Source organism: Nicotiana tabacum, chromosome 23, assembly GCF_000715075.1.
Source record: "Nicotiana tabacum cultivar K326 chromosome 23, ASM71507v2, whole genome shotgun sequence".
In the NCBI taxonomy this organism is placed as follows: Eukaryota; Viridiplantae; Streptophyta; class Magnoliopsida; order Solanales; family Solanaceae; genus Nicotiana; species Nicotiana tabacum.
In genome coordinates, this window is record NC_134102.1 from 111,292,765 (window position 1) to 111,308,886 (window position 16,122).

General features: G+C 41.0%; 1 protein-coding gene across 4 annotated transcripts in view; it reads right to left on the reverse strand.

Annotated features, from left to right (window-relative positions):
• LOC107828321 (CHD3-type chromatin-remodeling factor PICKLE-like) overlaps positions 1–16,122 on the reverse strand; it is a 58,961-nt gene that overhangs the window by 776 nt on the left and 42,063 nt on the right. For all 4 annotated transcript variants that reach the window (XM_075246446.1, XM_075246444.1, XM_075246443.1 and 1 more), the window contains exons 27-30: positions 6,141–6,271; positions 4,847–5,315; positions 225–357; positions 55–128 (exon numbers count right to left, since the gene is read on the reverse strand). In XM_075246446.1, the coding sequence (XP_075102547.1) occupies positions 55–128; positions 225–357; positions 4,847–5,315; positions 6,141–6,271 (807 nt within the window). The remainder of the gene's footprint in view (positions 1–54; positions 129–224; positions 358–4,846; positions 5,316–6,140; positions 6,272–16,122) is intronic.

The window sequence follows — 16,122 nt, forward strand, 5'->3', positions numbered from 1 at the left end:
TGTCAAATTATGCATAAGATGAAGTCGAAGTATGTTTGTCAGTGAAATATTCACCTTGTTATAAAGCTCTGCAACACCTAAACGATCTGGTTTACGATCACAAGCAACTTGAGAGATTCCCTGTGGAGCTGCATTCAAAGAAGAGCATGATTGGATACTAGGTCAGTGCCTTTACTACATGACACACTATAGAAAACTCGAGGAGGGTAAATGTCTCTACTTACAAATTGCTACAAGTCTAGGGAAATGATCAATCATTTCAGTATTGGCTTCATCAAAATTTCGATTTGGTTCATCCGCAGCCTTGGTATCACACACCATCTCTTCGTTAGGGAGTTCATGAGATTTTTCATCACCCTAGAGGAAACATGCAAGGATCAGTATAACATTACAAGTGTAGCTCTCCACAGAAGTAACCAATGGAGCTGCCACACCTGGTGACCTAGATTTCAAAAACTGGTTCACTGACAGAATTTGAAGCAATTAAGCAAGTCCAAGAATTGTAGTGAGTTTCAAACATATCCAACAGTTCTTTCTCAAGAGAGCGGCTCAAATTCTCAAGGCTTGATTGATTATAGAGGAGAAAATCTATCCTTATATACAGTTGGGAACCCACAAAGTTCTATAATAGTGAGAATATGCTGTTCAATTCATGAGCTAACCTGCCAAACCAGGCACATAGTACTATGAATCTCAGAGAACATAAAACAGCTACTCCCTATGTTTCAATTTAGATGACACACTTTCCATATAGGTCCGTTCCAAAAAGAATGACACATATCTACAATTGAAAATAATTCAACTTTAAACTCTTCATTTTACCCATTTTACCCTTAATAAGAAGCTTTTATAATCACACAAATGTCATGGACCCACAAAGTTTTTACCCCTTAAGCTTTTAAGACCACAAATTTCAAAAGTCTTCTTTTTTTCCTTAAACTACGTGCCGAGTCAAACTACCTCATCTAAATTGAAACAGAGGGAGTATTGAAATTACTTGAACTAGCTCTCTAATCTGATTTGATATATACTGAAAGGACATGTATGAAGAAGCCATCACTAGAGGGAGAACAGTAATAGGAGATTTTAAAAAGGAGTTTTCCACGACAATGGGTCTATACCCGGGGATCGGCATTGAGCCCCTACTAGTTTATCCTAGTTATGAATGAGCTAACCTACATAATACAAGATAGGTCTCATGATGTATGCTATTTACTGATGATATGACAGAACCAGAGAGGGTGTCAAGCAAAAGCTTAAACCATGGAGAAGCACTTTATTGAGTAAGAGTTTTAGGATAAGTAAAAGTAAGACATAATACATGCCCAACAAATTTAGCCAACATGAGAAGAGCGAAGTTGAGTGAAACTAAACGGGATTGCTATGCCAAAATGAAAATAATTTCGATATCTAGGCTTTCAATAGAATGGAATGACAGATACAGATGTTACTCACAAAGTTAAAACCGCATGGCTGAAATGGTGAGGTGCTACCAGAATGTTATATGATAGAATGATACTAACCAAAGTGAAATTAAAGTCTACGTAACAACTATAAGACCGACAATGTTATAGGGTAGTAAATGCTTGGCCACTAAATTCCAATATATTCACAAGCTGACTGTTGAGAGATGCGGATGCTAAGATGGATGCACGGCTATACAAGATTAAATAAGATTAATAATGACCACATTCGCCAGAAGGTGCAAGTAGCACACTGAGGATAAAAAGATAAGGTCGCCAGAGATGGTTTGTTCATGTCCTGCGTCAACCTTCAGATGCATCGATCATTAGGTGTGGAACTGTAATAGTGAAAGTGTTAAAAATGGGACAGGGTAGACCTAAAAATTACAAGGAAAGAAATTGTCTCGATAGACCTACAAATGCTTGGAATCAATGTAGACTTAGTTAAAGATAGGGCACAATGGAAGAAAAAGATCCATATAGGCGATATCTACTAGTTGGGAATAAGTTTTAGACTTGTTAGAGAACTTCTAACATTATTAGTATTATCTATTATTGTTTACATATATTAAAATATATTAAGGTATGATGATGACATGAGTTGAGCATAATGGAGAAGTGAGGATTCATATAGCAAACCCCAACTTGTTTGGGCTGAGGCATAAATTGATGGATTTCATAATTAGATCACATGCAATCCAGCATCACATCGGAAAGGGGTATGACGATGTGCATGGCAGTTGAGGATACAAATGTAGGAACTTCTTTGTTGGATTTCGCTGAAGTGTTTGATTTGGTTTTTCAGAAGCAGGAAGAGCACGTGGTCACCTTCCAGAGTGCGGTGACCAAGACCCAAATTGATTACACTCCTTAGGAAGTGTGATAAAGGTTGATGCATGGACTGCAAGGTTACCCGAGTGAGAATCTTATGATCCAACATAAGCTCTTGGTAATGGACCTATAGATTAAGAGAAAGAGGAAGGATGTGTATGGTCAACCTAAGATCAAGTAGGGAGCCTTGACAAGGGAAAAATTTCAGGAGTTCGGGGAGAAGTTATAGCAATAAGGGCTTGGAGGCGTAGTGGGGATGCGAGTAGTATGTGGACCAGGACGACGGATTGCATTAGGGGCACGGCTAGAGCGGTGTTGGAGGTCTCGAGGGATTACTCAGGTGGACACAAAGGGGATTGGTGGTGGAATGGAGATGTCCAAGGGAAAGTGGAAGCCAAGAAGGCCGCATATTTGAAGTTAGTGAAAAGCAAAGACGAAGAGGAGAAAAGGACGAACAAGGAGTGGTATAAAACAGCGAGGAAGGAGGCAAAGTTAGTTGTAACGACAGCGAAAACGGGTACGTTTGAACACATGTATGCTGATCTCGAGGGTAAGAGGGGGACAAGAAGTTGTACAGGCTAGCCAAGGCAAGAAAGAGAAAGGCTCATGACCTAGACCAAGTAAAGTGCATCAAAGACGAGGAAGACATAGTATTGGCAGAAGAGGCACACATTCGACGGAAGTGGCAGACATACTTCCACAAACTCTTGAACGAAGAAGGGGACATAGTATTGCGCTTGGTGATTTGGAGCACTCCGAGAACCGACGAGATTTTGGGTATTGTAGGCATATAAAGGTTGTGGAGGTTGAGAGGGCTATGCGCAAGATTAGCTGGGGAAGAGCGACCGGGTCAGACTCTTCCCAGTGGAATTTTCGAAGAGCGTGGGCAGGGCAGGTTTGGAGTGGTTAACTGGGCTGTTCAAAACGGCGAATATACTCGAAGAATGGAACTGGAGCACAATGATTCCGTTGTACAAGAACAAGGGTGATATTCAAAATTGCAACAATTATGAGGGTATCAAGCTGATAAGCCACACTATAAAAATTTGGGAGAGGGTAGTGGAGATGAGGGTGAGAAGGTGGGTTCCTATTTTCGGAGAACCAATTCGGATTCATGACGGGGCGATCGACCACAGAAGCCATACATCTTGTAAGGAGATTGGTGGTACAGTATAGAGAGGAGAAGAGGGACTTGCATATGATATTCATTCACCTGGAGAAAGCATACAACAAAGTCCCAAGAAAGGTCCTATGGAGATGTTTGAAGGCCAAAGGTGTACTTGTTGCATACACTAGGGCAATTAAGGACATATATAATGAAACTAAGACCCGGGAAGGACAGTTGGAGAAGACTCAGGACACTTCCCAGTCATGATGGGGTTACACCAGGGATCAGCTCTTAGTCCGTTTTTATTTGCGTTGGCGATAGATGAATTGACACATCACATTCAGGGGAAGGTGCCATGATGTATGTAATTTGCGAACGACATAGTGTTGATTGACGAGACGAGAAGCGGAGTTAAAGCTAGGTTGGAGGTTTGGAGACAGACCCTGGAATCTAAAGGTTTCAGGTTAAGCAGGACAAACAGAATACTTGGAGTGCAAGTTCAGTGACAGAACTCATGAGGCGGAAGTGGAAGTGAGACTTGATACACAAGTCATCCCTAAGAGAGGAAGTTTCAAGCATCTTGGGTTAGTAATCCAAGGTAATGGGAAGATTAACGATGATCTCACACATCATATTGGAGCAGAATTAATAAAGTGGAGGCTTACATCCAGTGTCATGTGTGATAAAAATGTGCCACCAAAACTTAAAGGTAAGTTCTACAGAGTGGTGGTTAGACCGACTATATTGTATGGGATAAAATGTTGGCCAGTTAAGAACTTTCATGTCCAAAAAATGAATTTAACATATATGAGGATGCTGAGATGGATGTACGGGCATAATGGGAAAGATAGGATTAGGAATGAAGATAGTGAGGATAAGGCGGGAATGGCCTTCGTGGTGGAGAAAATACGGGATGCGAGACTAAGATGGTTTGGGCACGTAAGAGGAGCGGCACGGATGCCCCAGTGAGAAGGTATGAGAGGTTTGGGCCTAAGGAAAGGTAGGGATAGACCAAAGAAGTATTGGGGAGAGGTGATTAGGCAGAATATGGCACATCATTAGCTTATCAAGGACATAACCCTTGATAGGAAGGTGTGAAGGTCGAGAATTAGAGTAGAAGGTTAGTAGGTAGTCCGACGTATTTCCTTCCCTTACCAGTAGTACTATTATTATTAGTCTTAAATTTCCATTACTACCTAATGTTTCTTATGCTTTGGCTCTCTTATTATCTAGTTGTTATCAATGCTTCTTATTCCACGTCTTTTTCGCTATCATATTTCGTTTTAAACTGCTATGATTTTTGCTTTCCTTGAGCCAAGAGTCTATCGGAAACAACCTCTCTACCTGCACAAGATAGGGGTAAGGTCTGCGTACACACGATCCTCCCCATACCCCATTTGTGAGATTAAACTGGGTATGTTGTTGTTGTAATAAGACAACTTACAAAGGCTTCTTTATGATATTCAGCATTAAGGCCCTTTTCAAGAAGCAGCACCCTTTTCTTTATGAATTCCACTTGTCTTCTCTGCATCTCTCTAAAATGATATAATGAAGATGGATCTTGGTAAGGTTGTGGTCTATTTGAAGGATCGCTTGTCCCATGTGAAAGGTAAGCCCCATGGGCATTCCCATCACCAGTAGCTTTCACCTGGCTTCCAGCAGCTCCAGCAGGCTCAGCATTAGCTGTATTTACACCAATTGCTGCTTGAGAAGCTCCAGGAACAGTAACTTGAGCTTGGGAAACTCCTGAAGCAGGAAGTTCTTGGGAAGCTCCTGGAGCAGGAGGAACTTGTGGCTGAGAAGCTCCGGGAACCGGTAAATTTATGAAGGAAAGATTGAGCTCTTTACAGATGATCTCTTGAATCCTCAACTCCTTATCATCAACAATTGCCTGCCATCTTCCATAACCATGCCTACACAACCAGAAAGACACAACAAATTAAAAACAATATCAGCAGAACTTGGCAATATCTACCGCAGTTATTGATTGAACAGTTATGCTCCCAGTTGCCGAAATCCAGAGATGAACCAATCTACTAAGATGAACTTAATAGAAATGTACAGTGAAAAATACGTGACCCTAAATACATAAACTTGTGTTTCAAGGAGCAAATGTGAGATGATGGTTTCCATGGTGTGAACACACAAAATTGCAGTCTGAAGCAGATTAATAAGAAAGACCAGGCCTCGAAACACAGTGCAATCATTATAAGTTTGGGTCTAGAACATATGCAAGATGCATCTTGGCAATCTTGATGTCAAACAGTAAAAATTATGACATGAAACATAAACTGATCACAGCAAATTCTTTCCAGTTATTCAGCCAAGATTTGGAGCATTTAAACAAGTTTTACATTTATAAGGTGCAGGATAAGTTCTTCCAATCAAGTATTTGGAGTCAAGGGTATCAGTATCTTAATATGTTACTGTGAATTTTTTAGATAAACCATATTTACTTTTTAGCATTTGAGGAAGGGTTCAAGTAGTTGTGATAAATGAAAGGAAAGTAAGCCAATTAAGTATGAGACCAATACAAAGGATCATCTTTTAAGAGCCTTCATCTCTTTAAATTTAATCCAGACTTTTACGTCTTTCTTCACTACTGGTATATGCAATCTAATCAACTCGTATACTTGTCTTTCTTTATAAAGTGCAATTTCAGACCTACAGAGTTATTCAACTGGTTCGACAGTTCCTAAATTCATGATATAGATCAGCAGAGATGAAAAGTTACATACTTTAACACTGCTCGTAGCAGCAGCAGATCATGCTCTTCCTTCCAAAGCTTTCCACCTTTCAATCCAGGCAACCGAAACACAATGTCCTCGGCAAAAAGAGGGCCACCTGTCTTTTCTGAAAAAGCCTTCACCTGAAACAGCAGAAAATACCTATCAACCTTTAACCATGAACACACCTCTATAATTGTAGTTTAATGAATATCTACAGTCATCAGACAATCTAACTTAAGGTAAAAAGCTTCAGTTTTACTGGAAATTAAAGGTCACATAAAAATTTGATAGCATCAAAAGGACTATATAAAAAACAGACATCATACTTATAAATTATTTTACCACTACCAGACATTACAAGAAGAAATCCAGCAACAGCACTGGATTTTGCCATTCTATTTTTGGACAAGTCACATCATATTTATACCTGTCTTATACCTCAACCACATTGCATAATACCATTAACCATGAAATAAGAGAAACTTCCATTTTTTGTCTTTTCAAACATGAAATTCTTTTCTCATATTTTCATGCCAAAAAGACCAAGTTATAATCGTGGTAGCACAAATGAGGACGCAAACGTCGTGTTGGAGGCGAACACAAAAGGCACGATAATTGTAGGAACTTATAAAGACACAAATCGAATTTGGAACTGGATATTAAGTTTAAAACTTAAGATTTTTGTATAACCGTGATAAACAAAAAAGTTGCTAGAAGAATGAGACTAAAGAAACAAATAGGATATGCGTATTGGGAAACATCTAGCACATACTATCGAAGGCCCAGTTTGGGCTTGTGAGAATGCACGGGAGAAAAATCTATTATTGATATTCTATTTAATTATAATACAATGAGCCTTATTTATACAATACATATCATACTCGTATTCTATGTAGGACTAGGACGAATTTATATAATTTACATAACTATCTAACACTCCTCCTTAAGCCGGTGCATACAAATCATATGTACCTAACTTGTTACATATGCAACTAATACGATGACCAGTAAGAGACTTGGCGAAAATATATGCAAGCCGATCATTCGACTTCACAAACTTTGTAGCAATATCTCCTGAGAGTATTCTGACGAAGTGACAGTCAATCTCGATGTGTTTAGTTCTCTCGTGGAACACCAGATTTGATGCAATATGAAGGGCAACTTGATTATCACACACATGTTCCATCTTGCTGATCTCACCAAATTCCAACTCATTAAGCAAATGTTTGATCCAAACTAGCCCACATGTTGCCACAGCCATTGCTCGATATTCTGCTTCTGCACTAGACCGAGCAACCACATTTTATTTCTTGCTCTTCCAAGACACCAAATTACCTCCTACTAAAACACAGTATCCAGACGTAGAACATCTATCAGAAGGTAATCCTGCCCAGTCAGCATCTAAGTACCCAACAATTTACTCATGGCCTCGATTTTCAAACAATAATCCTTTGCCTGGAGCTGATTTTATATATCGAAGAATGCGGACAACTGTATCCCAATGACTATCACAGGGAGAATCCAGGAACTGACTTACCACACTCACAGGAAAGGAAATGTCAGGTCTAGTCATTGTGAGATAATTTAATTTACCAACCAACCGCATATATCTTCCAGGATCGCTAAGCGGCTCCCCCTGTCCTGGTAGAAGTTTAGAATTCGGATCCATATGAGTGTCAACAGGTCTACATCATGTCATTCTTGTCTCCTCACGAATGTCTAAGGCATACTTCCGTGGTGAGATTACAATACTTAAGCTAGACTGAGCAACCTCAATACCTAGTGTTAGTTTACAGATATGTATAGTGTAGTCTTGTCCCATATTGGAAGAGGAGTAATATCTCCTTGTAGTGTATAGCTATAAATAGGGACCTCTTGTATTGTATTTATCATTCAATATCAATAATATATTTTCTCCCGTGCCTTCTCACATGGTATCAGAGCATTAGTGAGAAACCCGTCGTTGTGCATCATTCCAGCGACTTCCGGGAAGAAAGACCTCTTCGCCGTGCAATTTTCCGGCGACTTAGAAAGTTGTCCGTAAGCAAATCACTTTCTGTTGGTGTTGTGCAAAAATCAACACCACCACAAGATTCTTCAGGCTCCGGCAACCAAACCCCAGTCAACTCCACCGGAAAACACACGTCCACGCGCCCTCACGCGCCTGGAAAAGAAAAAAATTTCCGGCAAGATCTGACCCACGCGCCGGCGCGTGAGCACTGTTCCGGCCAGATTTTGAAAAAGTTTCAGTTGAACAATAGGATTGCCTGGTAATTTCGATTCTACACTCACTGGTTTTGTTTCATTCCGACCACTTTGAGTTTTTCCTGCAGCTACAGTAGATTCCGGCGAGCTACAGTGTTTTCAGTGTGAACAGTGTTTCCGGCGCAGAACAGTGTTCTGTTTTCCTGTTGCAAACAGTGTTTTTCAAACTAGTTCTTCATTTTTTTCACAGGAATTACTTATTTCCACTATTTCAAGTTAACCCTACTACTACAAATTGTAGCGACATTGGAACCGATGCTTTGAATAGTCGGATGGTTTCTTTAGCAGATTATATTGAGTTCCTTCAGTACAAAGCATGTAAGAAGACATCTTCTGAGATAGCTTCTGTTGTTCAAACAGGTAATAGCGTGACTTGTTTCTCACAATCTTCATCCTCTGAGTCTTGGGTCATTGATTCAGGTGCATCAGATCATATTTCTGGTAACAAATCTCTTTTCACTATTTCGTATTCTCAATCTCTTCCAAAAGTCACAATGGCCAATGGGTCTCAAACCATGGCAACTGCAATAGGTCAAGCAAGCCCACTTCCTTCCTTACCTTTAGATTCAGTCCTTTATGTTCCTAATAGTCCTTTTAATCTCATAGCTGTTAGTCGCTTAGCCAAATCACTTAAATGCGCTGTTTTATTTCTTGATGACCATGTTTTTATACAGGAATGCAGTACGGGGCGGATCATTGGTACCGGGCGTGAATCAAACGGACTTTATTACCTTATCCTTACTAAATCACATGGACATCTTGTCTTCCTTCTACAACTTGTCCTGTTACTGATTTACCAGATTTATTACATAAACGATTGGTACATCCCAGTTTGTCAAAACTTCAGAAAATGGTATCTGGTTTATCTCACTTGTCAGCTCTTGAGTGTGAGTCATATCAGCTTGGTAAGCATACACGCTCTCATTTCCCTCGGCGTCTTGATAATCGAGCAGAGTCACCTTTTACTTTAGTCCATTCAGATGTTTGGGGTCCTAGTCGGGTCAGTTCCACCTTGGAATTCCGCTACTTTATCAGTTTCATTGATGATTATTCCAGGTGCACTTGGATATTTTTGATAAGAAATCGATCTGAGCTGTTTTCTATTTTCCAGACCTTCCACGCTGAAATTCAAAATCAATTTGGGATTTCTATTCGCACATTTCGTAGTGATAATTCCCGAGAGTATTTGTCTTCCCCGTTTCAGCAGTTTATGAAATCTCATGGGATTATTCAACAAACATCTTGTCCGTACACAACTAAACAAAATGGGGTAGCTGAAAGAAAGAATAGACATCTTATTGAAATTGCTCGTACCCTACTCATACAATCTCATGCTCCGTTGCATTTTTGGGAGGATGCAATTCTTACATCTTGCTATCTTATTAATCGTATGCCATTTTCAGCTATCCAGAACCAAGTTCTATTCTCTGTCATGTTTCCCCACTTACCTTTGTTATCTCTTCCACCCCGTATCTTTGGAAGCACTTGTTTTGTCCATAACCTTACTCCAGGAACAGATAAGTTAGCTCCTCGTGCTTTTAAGTGCGTATTTCTAGATTTCTCGAGAACACAAAAAGGGTATCGATGCTACTCTCCTGACCTCCAGCGGTACCTTATGTCCGCTGATGTTACCTTCTTTGAAACACAACCATACTTCACAGGTTCCGGTCATCACTTAGATATTTCTGAGGTACTACCAGTTTCATCTTTTGGAGATTCAGTCACTCCAGCTCCACCACCTACAGCTCCTGTTGTAGCTCCACCAACTATAGCTCCAGTTCCTCCACATAATCCAGTTCAACCTTCTGCAGCTCCACCACTCTTGACTTATCATCGTCGTCCACATCCAGCATCAGGACCAGGTGATTCACGCCTCGTATCAGATTCTGCACCTACTGCGGACTTGTCTCCTCTTAGTCAACCAATTGCACTCCGCAAAGGTGTACGATCCACACTTAATCCTAATCCCCACTATGTCGGTTTAAGTTATCATCGCTTGCCATCACCTCATTATGTTTTTATATCTTCTTTGTCCATTGTTTCTATCTGTAAGTCTACAGGTGAGGCACTATCTCATCTAGGATGGCGACATGCTATGATTGACGAGATGTCTGCTTTACATACGAGTGACACTTGGGAGCTTGTTCCTCTTCCTGCAGGTAAGTCTGTTGTTGGTTGTCGTTGGGTTTATGCAGTCAAAGTCGGCACGGATGGCCAGGTTGATCGGCTTAAGGCTCGTCTTGTTGCAAAAGGATATACTCAGATTTTTGGGCTTGATTATAGTAATACTTTCTCTCCCGTGACTAAAGTAGCATCTGTTCGTCTCTTTTTGTCCATGGTTGTTGTATGTCATTGGCCTCTTTATCAGTTAGACATTAAGAATATTTTTCTCTACGGTGATCTTGAGGAAGAAGTTTATATGGAGCAACCACCTGGTTTTGTTGCTCAGGGGGAGTTTAATGGTTGTGTTTGCAGATTGCGCAGGTCACTATATGGTTTGAAACAGTCCTCTCGAGCTTGGTTTGGTAAGTTCAGCACAATTATTCAGAAGTTCGGCATGACTTGTAGTGAGGCTGATCACTCTGTGTTTTATCGGCATTTTGCTCCTAATCTGTGTATTTATCTAGTGGTTTATGTTGATGATATTGTTATTACTGGCAATGATCAGGATAGTATTACTAATCTGAAGCAACATCTCTTTCAACCCTTCCAGACTAAGGATTTGGGCAGATTGAAGTATTTTCTAGATATTGAGGTCGCTCAGTCTAGCTCAGGTATTGTTATTTCACAACGGAAGTATGCCTTAGACATTCTTGAGGAGACTGCAATGATGGGTTGCAGACCTATTGACTCTCCTATGGATCTAAATGCTAAGCTTCCGCTTGGACAGGGGGAGCCTCTTAGAGACCCTACGAGATATAGGAGGTTGGTTAGCAAATTGAATTACCTCACAGTGACTAGACCTGACGTTTCTTTTCTGGTGAGTGTTGTAAGTCAGTTTATGGATTCTCCCTGTGATAGTCACTGGGATGCTAATTGGGCAGGATCACCTTTTGATAGACGTTCTACGTCTGGATATTCTGTTCTAGTAGGAGGTAACTTGGTCTCGTGGAAGAGCAAGAAAACAGAATGTAGCTGCTCGATCTAGCGCCGAAGCCGAATATCGGGCCATGGCTATGGCGACGTGTGAGTTAGTTTGGGTCAAGCAGTTGCTCAAGGAGTTAAAGTTCGGAAAAATCAGCAAGATGGAACTAGTGTGTGATAACCAAGCTGCTCTTCATATTGCGTCAAATCCAGTGTTCCATGAGAGGACTAAACACATTGAGATCGACTGTCACTTTGTCAGAGAAAAAATACTTTCAGGAGATATTGTTACAAAGTTTGTAAAGTTGAACGATCAACTAGCAGATATTTTCACTAAGTCTCTTACTGGTTCTCGTATTAGTTACATGTGTAACAAGCTCGGTACATATGATGTGTATGCACCGGCTTGAGGGGGAGTGTTAGTTTACAAATATGTATAGTGTAGTCTTGTCCCACATTGGAAGATGAGTAATATCTCCTTGTAGTGTATAGCTATAAATAGGGACCTCTTGTATTGTATTTATGAGATTACAATACCTGAGCTAGACTGAGCGACCTCAATACCTAAAAAGTACTTTAATCTGCCCAGATCCTTAGTCTGAAAGTGCTGAAAGAGATGTTGCTTCAACTTAGTAATACCATCCCGATCATTGCCGGTTATAACAATATCATTAACATAAACCACCAGATAAATACTGAGATTTGAAGGAGTGTCGATAAAACACAGAGTGATCAGCTTCACTACGAGTCATGCCAAACTCATGAATAACTGTGCTGAACTTACCAAATCAGGCTCGAGGAGACTGCTTTAGACCATAGAGGGACCAGCGCAACTGACATACAAGGCCACTAAACTCCCCCTGACCAACAAAACCAGGTGGTTGCTCCGTATAAACCTCATCCTCAAGGTCACCGTGAACAAAAGCATTCTTAATGTCCAGCTGATAGAGAGGCCAATGGCGGACAGCAGCCATGGATAGAAAAAGGCAGATTGATGTTATTTTAGCCACGGGAGAGAAAGTATCATTGTAATCGAGCCCAAATATTTGAGTATACCCTTTGGCAACAAGACGAGCCTTAAGTCGATCAACCTGGCCATAGGGACCAACTTTGACTGCATACACCCAACGACAACCAACAGTCGATTTACCCGAAGGAAGAGGAACAAGCTCCCAAGTACCACTCGTATGTAAAGCAGACATCTCGTCAATCATAGCTTGACGCCACCCTGGATGAGACAGTGCTTCACCTGTAGACTTAAGGATGGAAACAGAGGATAAAGATGACACAAATGCACAATGGGGTGATGACAGACGATGGTAACTTATACCGACATAATGGGGATTAGGATTAAGTGTAGACCGTGTTAGTTTACAGCTATGTATATAGTGTAGTCTTGTCCCACATTGGAATAGGAGTAGTATGTCCTTGTATAGTATAGCTATAAGGACCTCTTTTATTGTATTGAACATCCAATATCAATAACATTTTTTCTCCTGTGTCTTCTCACAGACCGTATACCTTTCCATAGTGCAATCGGTACTGGCACTCGCACTGATAAGAGCCTCTAGAAAGTTAAGACCGTACTTTCAATGTCACCCCATATGCGTATTAACCACTTATCCGCTTCGTAATATTTTGCACAAGCCCAAACTATCAGGCCGATTAGATAAATGGGCCGTCGAACTCGGTGGGTACGATATCGAAAACCCCGTACGGCCATCAAGTCTCAAATTTTAGCAGACTTCGTGGACGATTTCAATCCAACCCTCGTACCCGAAGTCGAAAAAGAACTGTTGAAATCGGGTACATCATCGGGGGTATGAACCCATTTTACGGACGGGGCTTCGAACGTGAAGGGGTCCGGGCTAGGCATAGTTTTGAAGCCACCCACGGGTAACACTATTAGGCAATCTATTAAAACTACCAGGTTGACTAACAACGAGGCCGAGTATGAGGCCATGATTGCAGGTCTCGAGCTAGCTAAAAACTTGGGAGCAGAAGGCATTGAAGCCAAATGTGACTCTTTGCTGGTGGTGAATCAAGTAAACAAAACCTTCGAAGTTCGAGAAGATAGAATGCAAAGGTATTTAGACAAGCTACATGTTACTTTGCACCATTTCAAACAATGGACTTTACGACATGTTCCACGAGAACAAAACAGTGAGGCCGATGCACTTGCGAATTTGGGATCGTCGGTTGAGGAAGGTGACTTGAGCCCGGGGACTGTCGTTCAACTCTCGAGATCCGTGATCGAAGAGGGTCACGCCGAGATAAATTCTACAAGCTTAAACCTGGGATTGGAGAAATAAGTACATTGAATACTTAAAGAGCGAAAAGCTCCCATCGGACCCTAAAGATTCAAGGGCCCTACGGACTAAAGCTGCTCGATTCACATTGGCTTCAGATGGAACGCTATACCAAAGGACATTCGATGGACCATTGGCAGTATGCTTGGGTCCAGGAGATACCGATTACATCTTACGTGAGGTGCACGAGGGCACTTGTCAGAATCCTTCCGGTGCCGATCCATTAGTCCGAAAAATAATCAGAGCAGAGTATTATTGGATCGTTATGGGCAAAGATGCGAAGAAATTTGTTCGAAAATGTGACAAATGTCCGCAGTATTAGCAGGGTCAGGTGCAAGACGTGAATCAGTTGCGCCTGATGCTGGGCGCGGACGACGACGATAAGTCAGGAGAGGTGGAGCTGTAGAAGGTTGAACTGTACTAAGTGGTGGAACTAGAGCTATAGGTGGTGGAGCTACAACTGGAGCTGTAGGTGGTGAAGCTGGAGTTATAGAGGAAGATGAATTAGAGAAAGTGACTGAATCTCCAAAAGAAGGAACTGGTAGCACATCAGAAATATCTAAGTGATTACTTGGACCTGTGAAGTATGATTGGGTTTCAAAGAAGGTAACATTTGCGTTCTCGAGTAACCCAAAAATACGCACGAGGAGCTAACTTATCTTTTCCTGGAGTAAGGTTATGAACAAAACATGTGCTCCCAAAGACACGAGGTGGAAGAAAGAACAAAGGTAAGTGGGGAAACATGACAGAGAATGGAACTTGATCCTGGATGGCTGAAGATGGCATACGATTAATAAGATAGCAAGATGTAAGAACTGCATCCCCCAAAAACGCAACGGAACATGAGATTCTATGAGTAGGGTACGAGCAGTTTCAATAAGATGTCTATTCTTTCTTTCAGCTACCCATTTTGTTGGAATGTGTATGGACAAGATGTTTGATAAATAATCCCAAGATAGTTCATAAACTGCTGAAATCGGGATGACAAATACTCTAGGGCATTATCACTACGAAATGTGCGGATAGAAATCCCAAATTGATTTTGAATTTTAGCGTGGAAGGTCTCAAAAATAAAAAACAACTCAGATCGATTTTTCATCAAAAATATCCAAGTGCACCTGGAATTCATCAATGAAACTGACAAAGTAGCGGAATCCCAAGGTAGAACTAACCCGACTAGGACCCCAAACATCTGAATGGACTAAAGTAAAAGGTGACTGCTCGATTATCAAGATGCCGAAGGAAATGGGAGCGGGTATACTTATCGAGCTGACATGACTCACACTCTACGGTGGACAAGTAAGATAAACCAGGTACCATTTTTTGAAGTTTTGACAAACTGGGATGTCCCAACCGTTTATGTAATAAATCTAGTGAATCATTAACATGACAAGTTGTCAAAGGAAGACAAGATGTGAGTCCATGTGATTTTGCAAGGATAAAGTAATAAAGTCCATCTGATTCACGCCTGGTACCAATGATCCGCCTTGTACTGCGTTCTTGTATAAAAACAAGGTCATCAAGAAATAAAACAAAGCATTTAAGTGATTTGGCTAAGCGACTAACAATTATGAGATTAAAAGGACTATCGGGAACATAAAGAACTGAATCTAAAGGTAAGGAAGGAAGTGAACTTGCTTGACCTATTCCAGTTGCCATGGTTTGAGCCCCGTTGGCCATTGTGACTGTTGGGAGTGATTGAGAACATGAAATAGTAGTGAAAAGAGATTTGTTACTATAAATATGATCAGATGCACTTGAATCAATGACTCAAGACTCAGAGGTTTAAGATTGGGAGACACAAGTCACGCTACCATCTGTTTGAACAACGGAAGCTATTCCTGAAGATGTCTGTTTACATGTTTTGTACTGAAGGAACTCAATATAATCCGGTACAGAAACCATCCAACTATTCATAGTATTGGATTCCATTTTGCTACAACCAACTTCTCAAATTCTTAATTACAACTTGTATGGTTAACCTTCGAATGCCAAATCAGAAACACCCCTTTTTTTTTGGAAAACATTGTTCACTAGCCGGAAAATAAAAAAGGTTGCCGGAATTTGATGAAACTTGAATGGCCACACTAGGAATAACGTCCTGGGAAAGCTGTCCAAAAGGAGCCTCGTCGGAAACTGACCGGAAAATGGTCCATGCGCCGGCGCGTGGACAGATCTAACCGGAAAATTCTCACTCTGGTCGGCGCGTGACGGCGCGTGGGTGGTGTTTTTCCGGTGGGATTTGGTCGCCGGAGGATGGAGAACACTGTGGTGGTGTTGGTTTATGCACAACACCGATAAAAAATGGTTTTGATGCAAACGGCTTCTCAGCT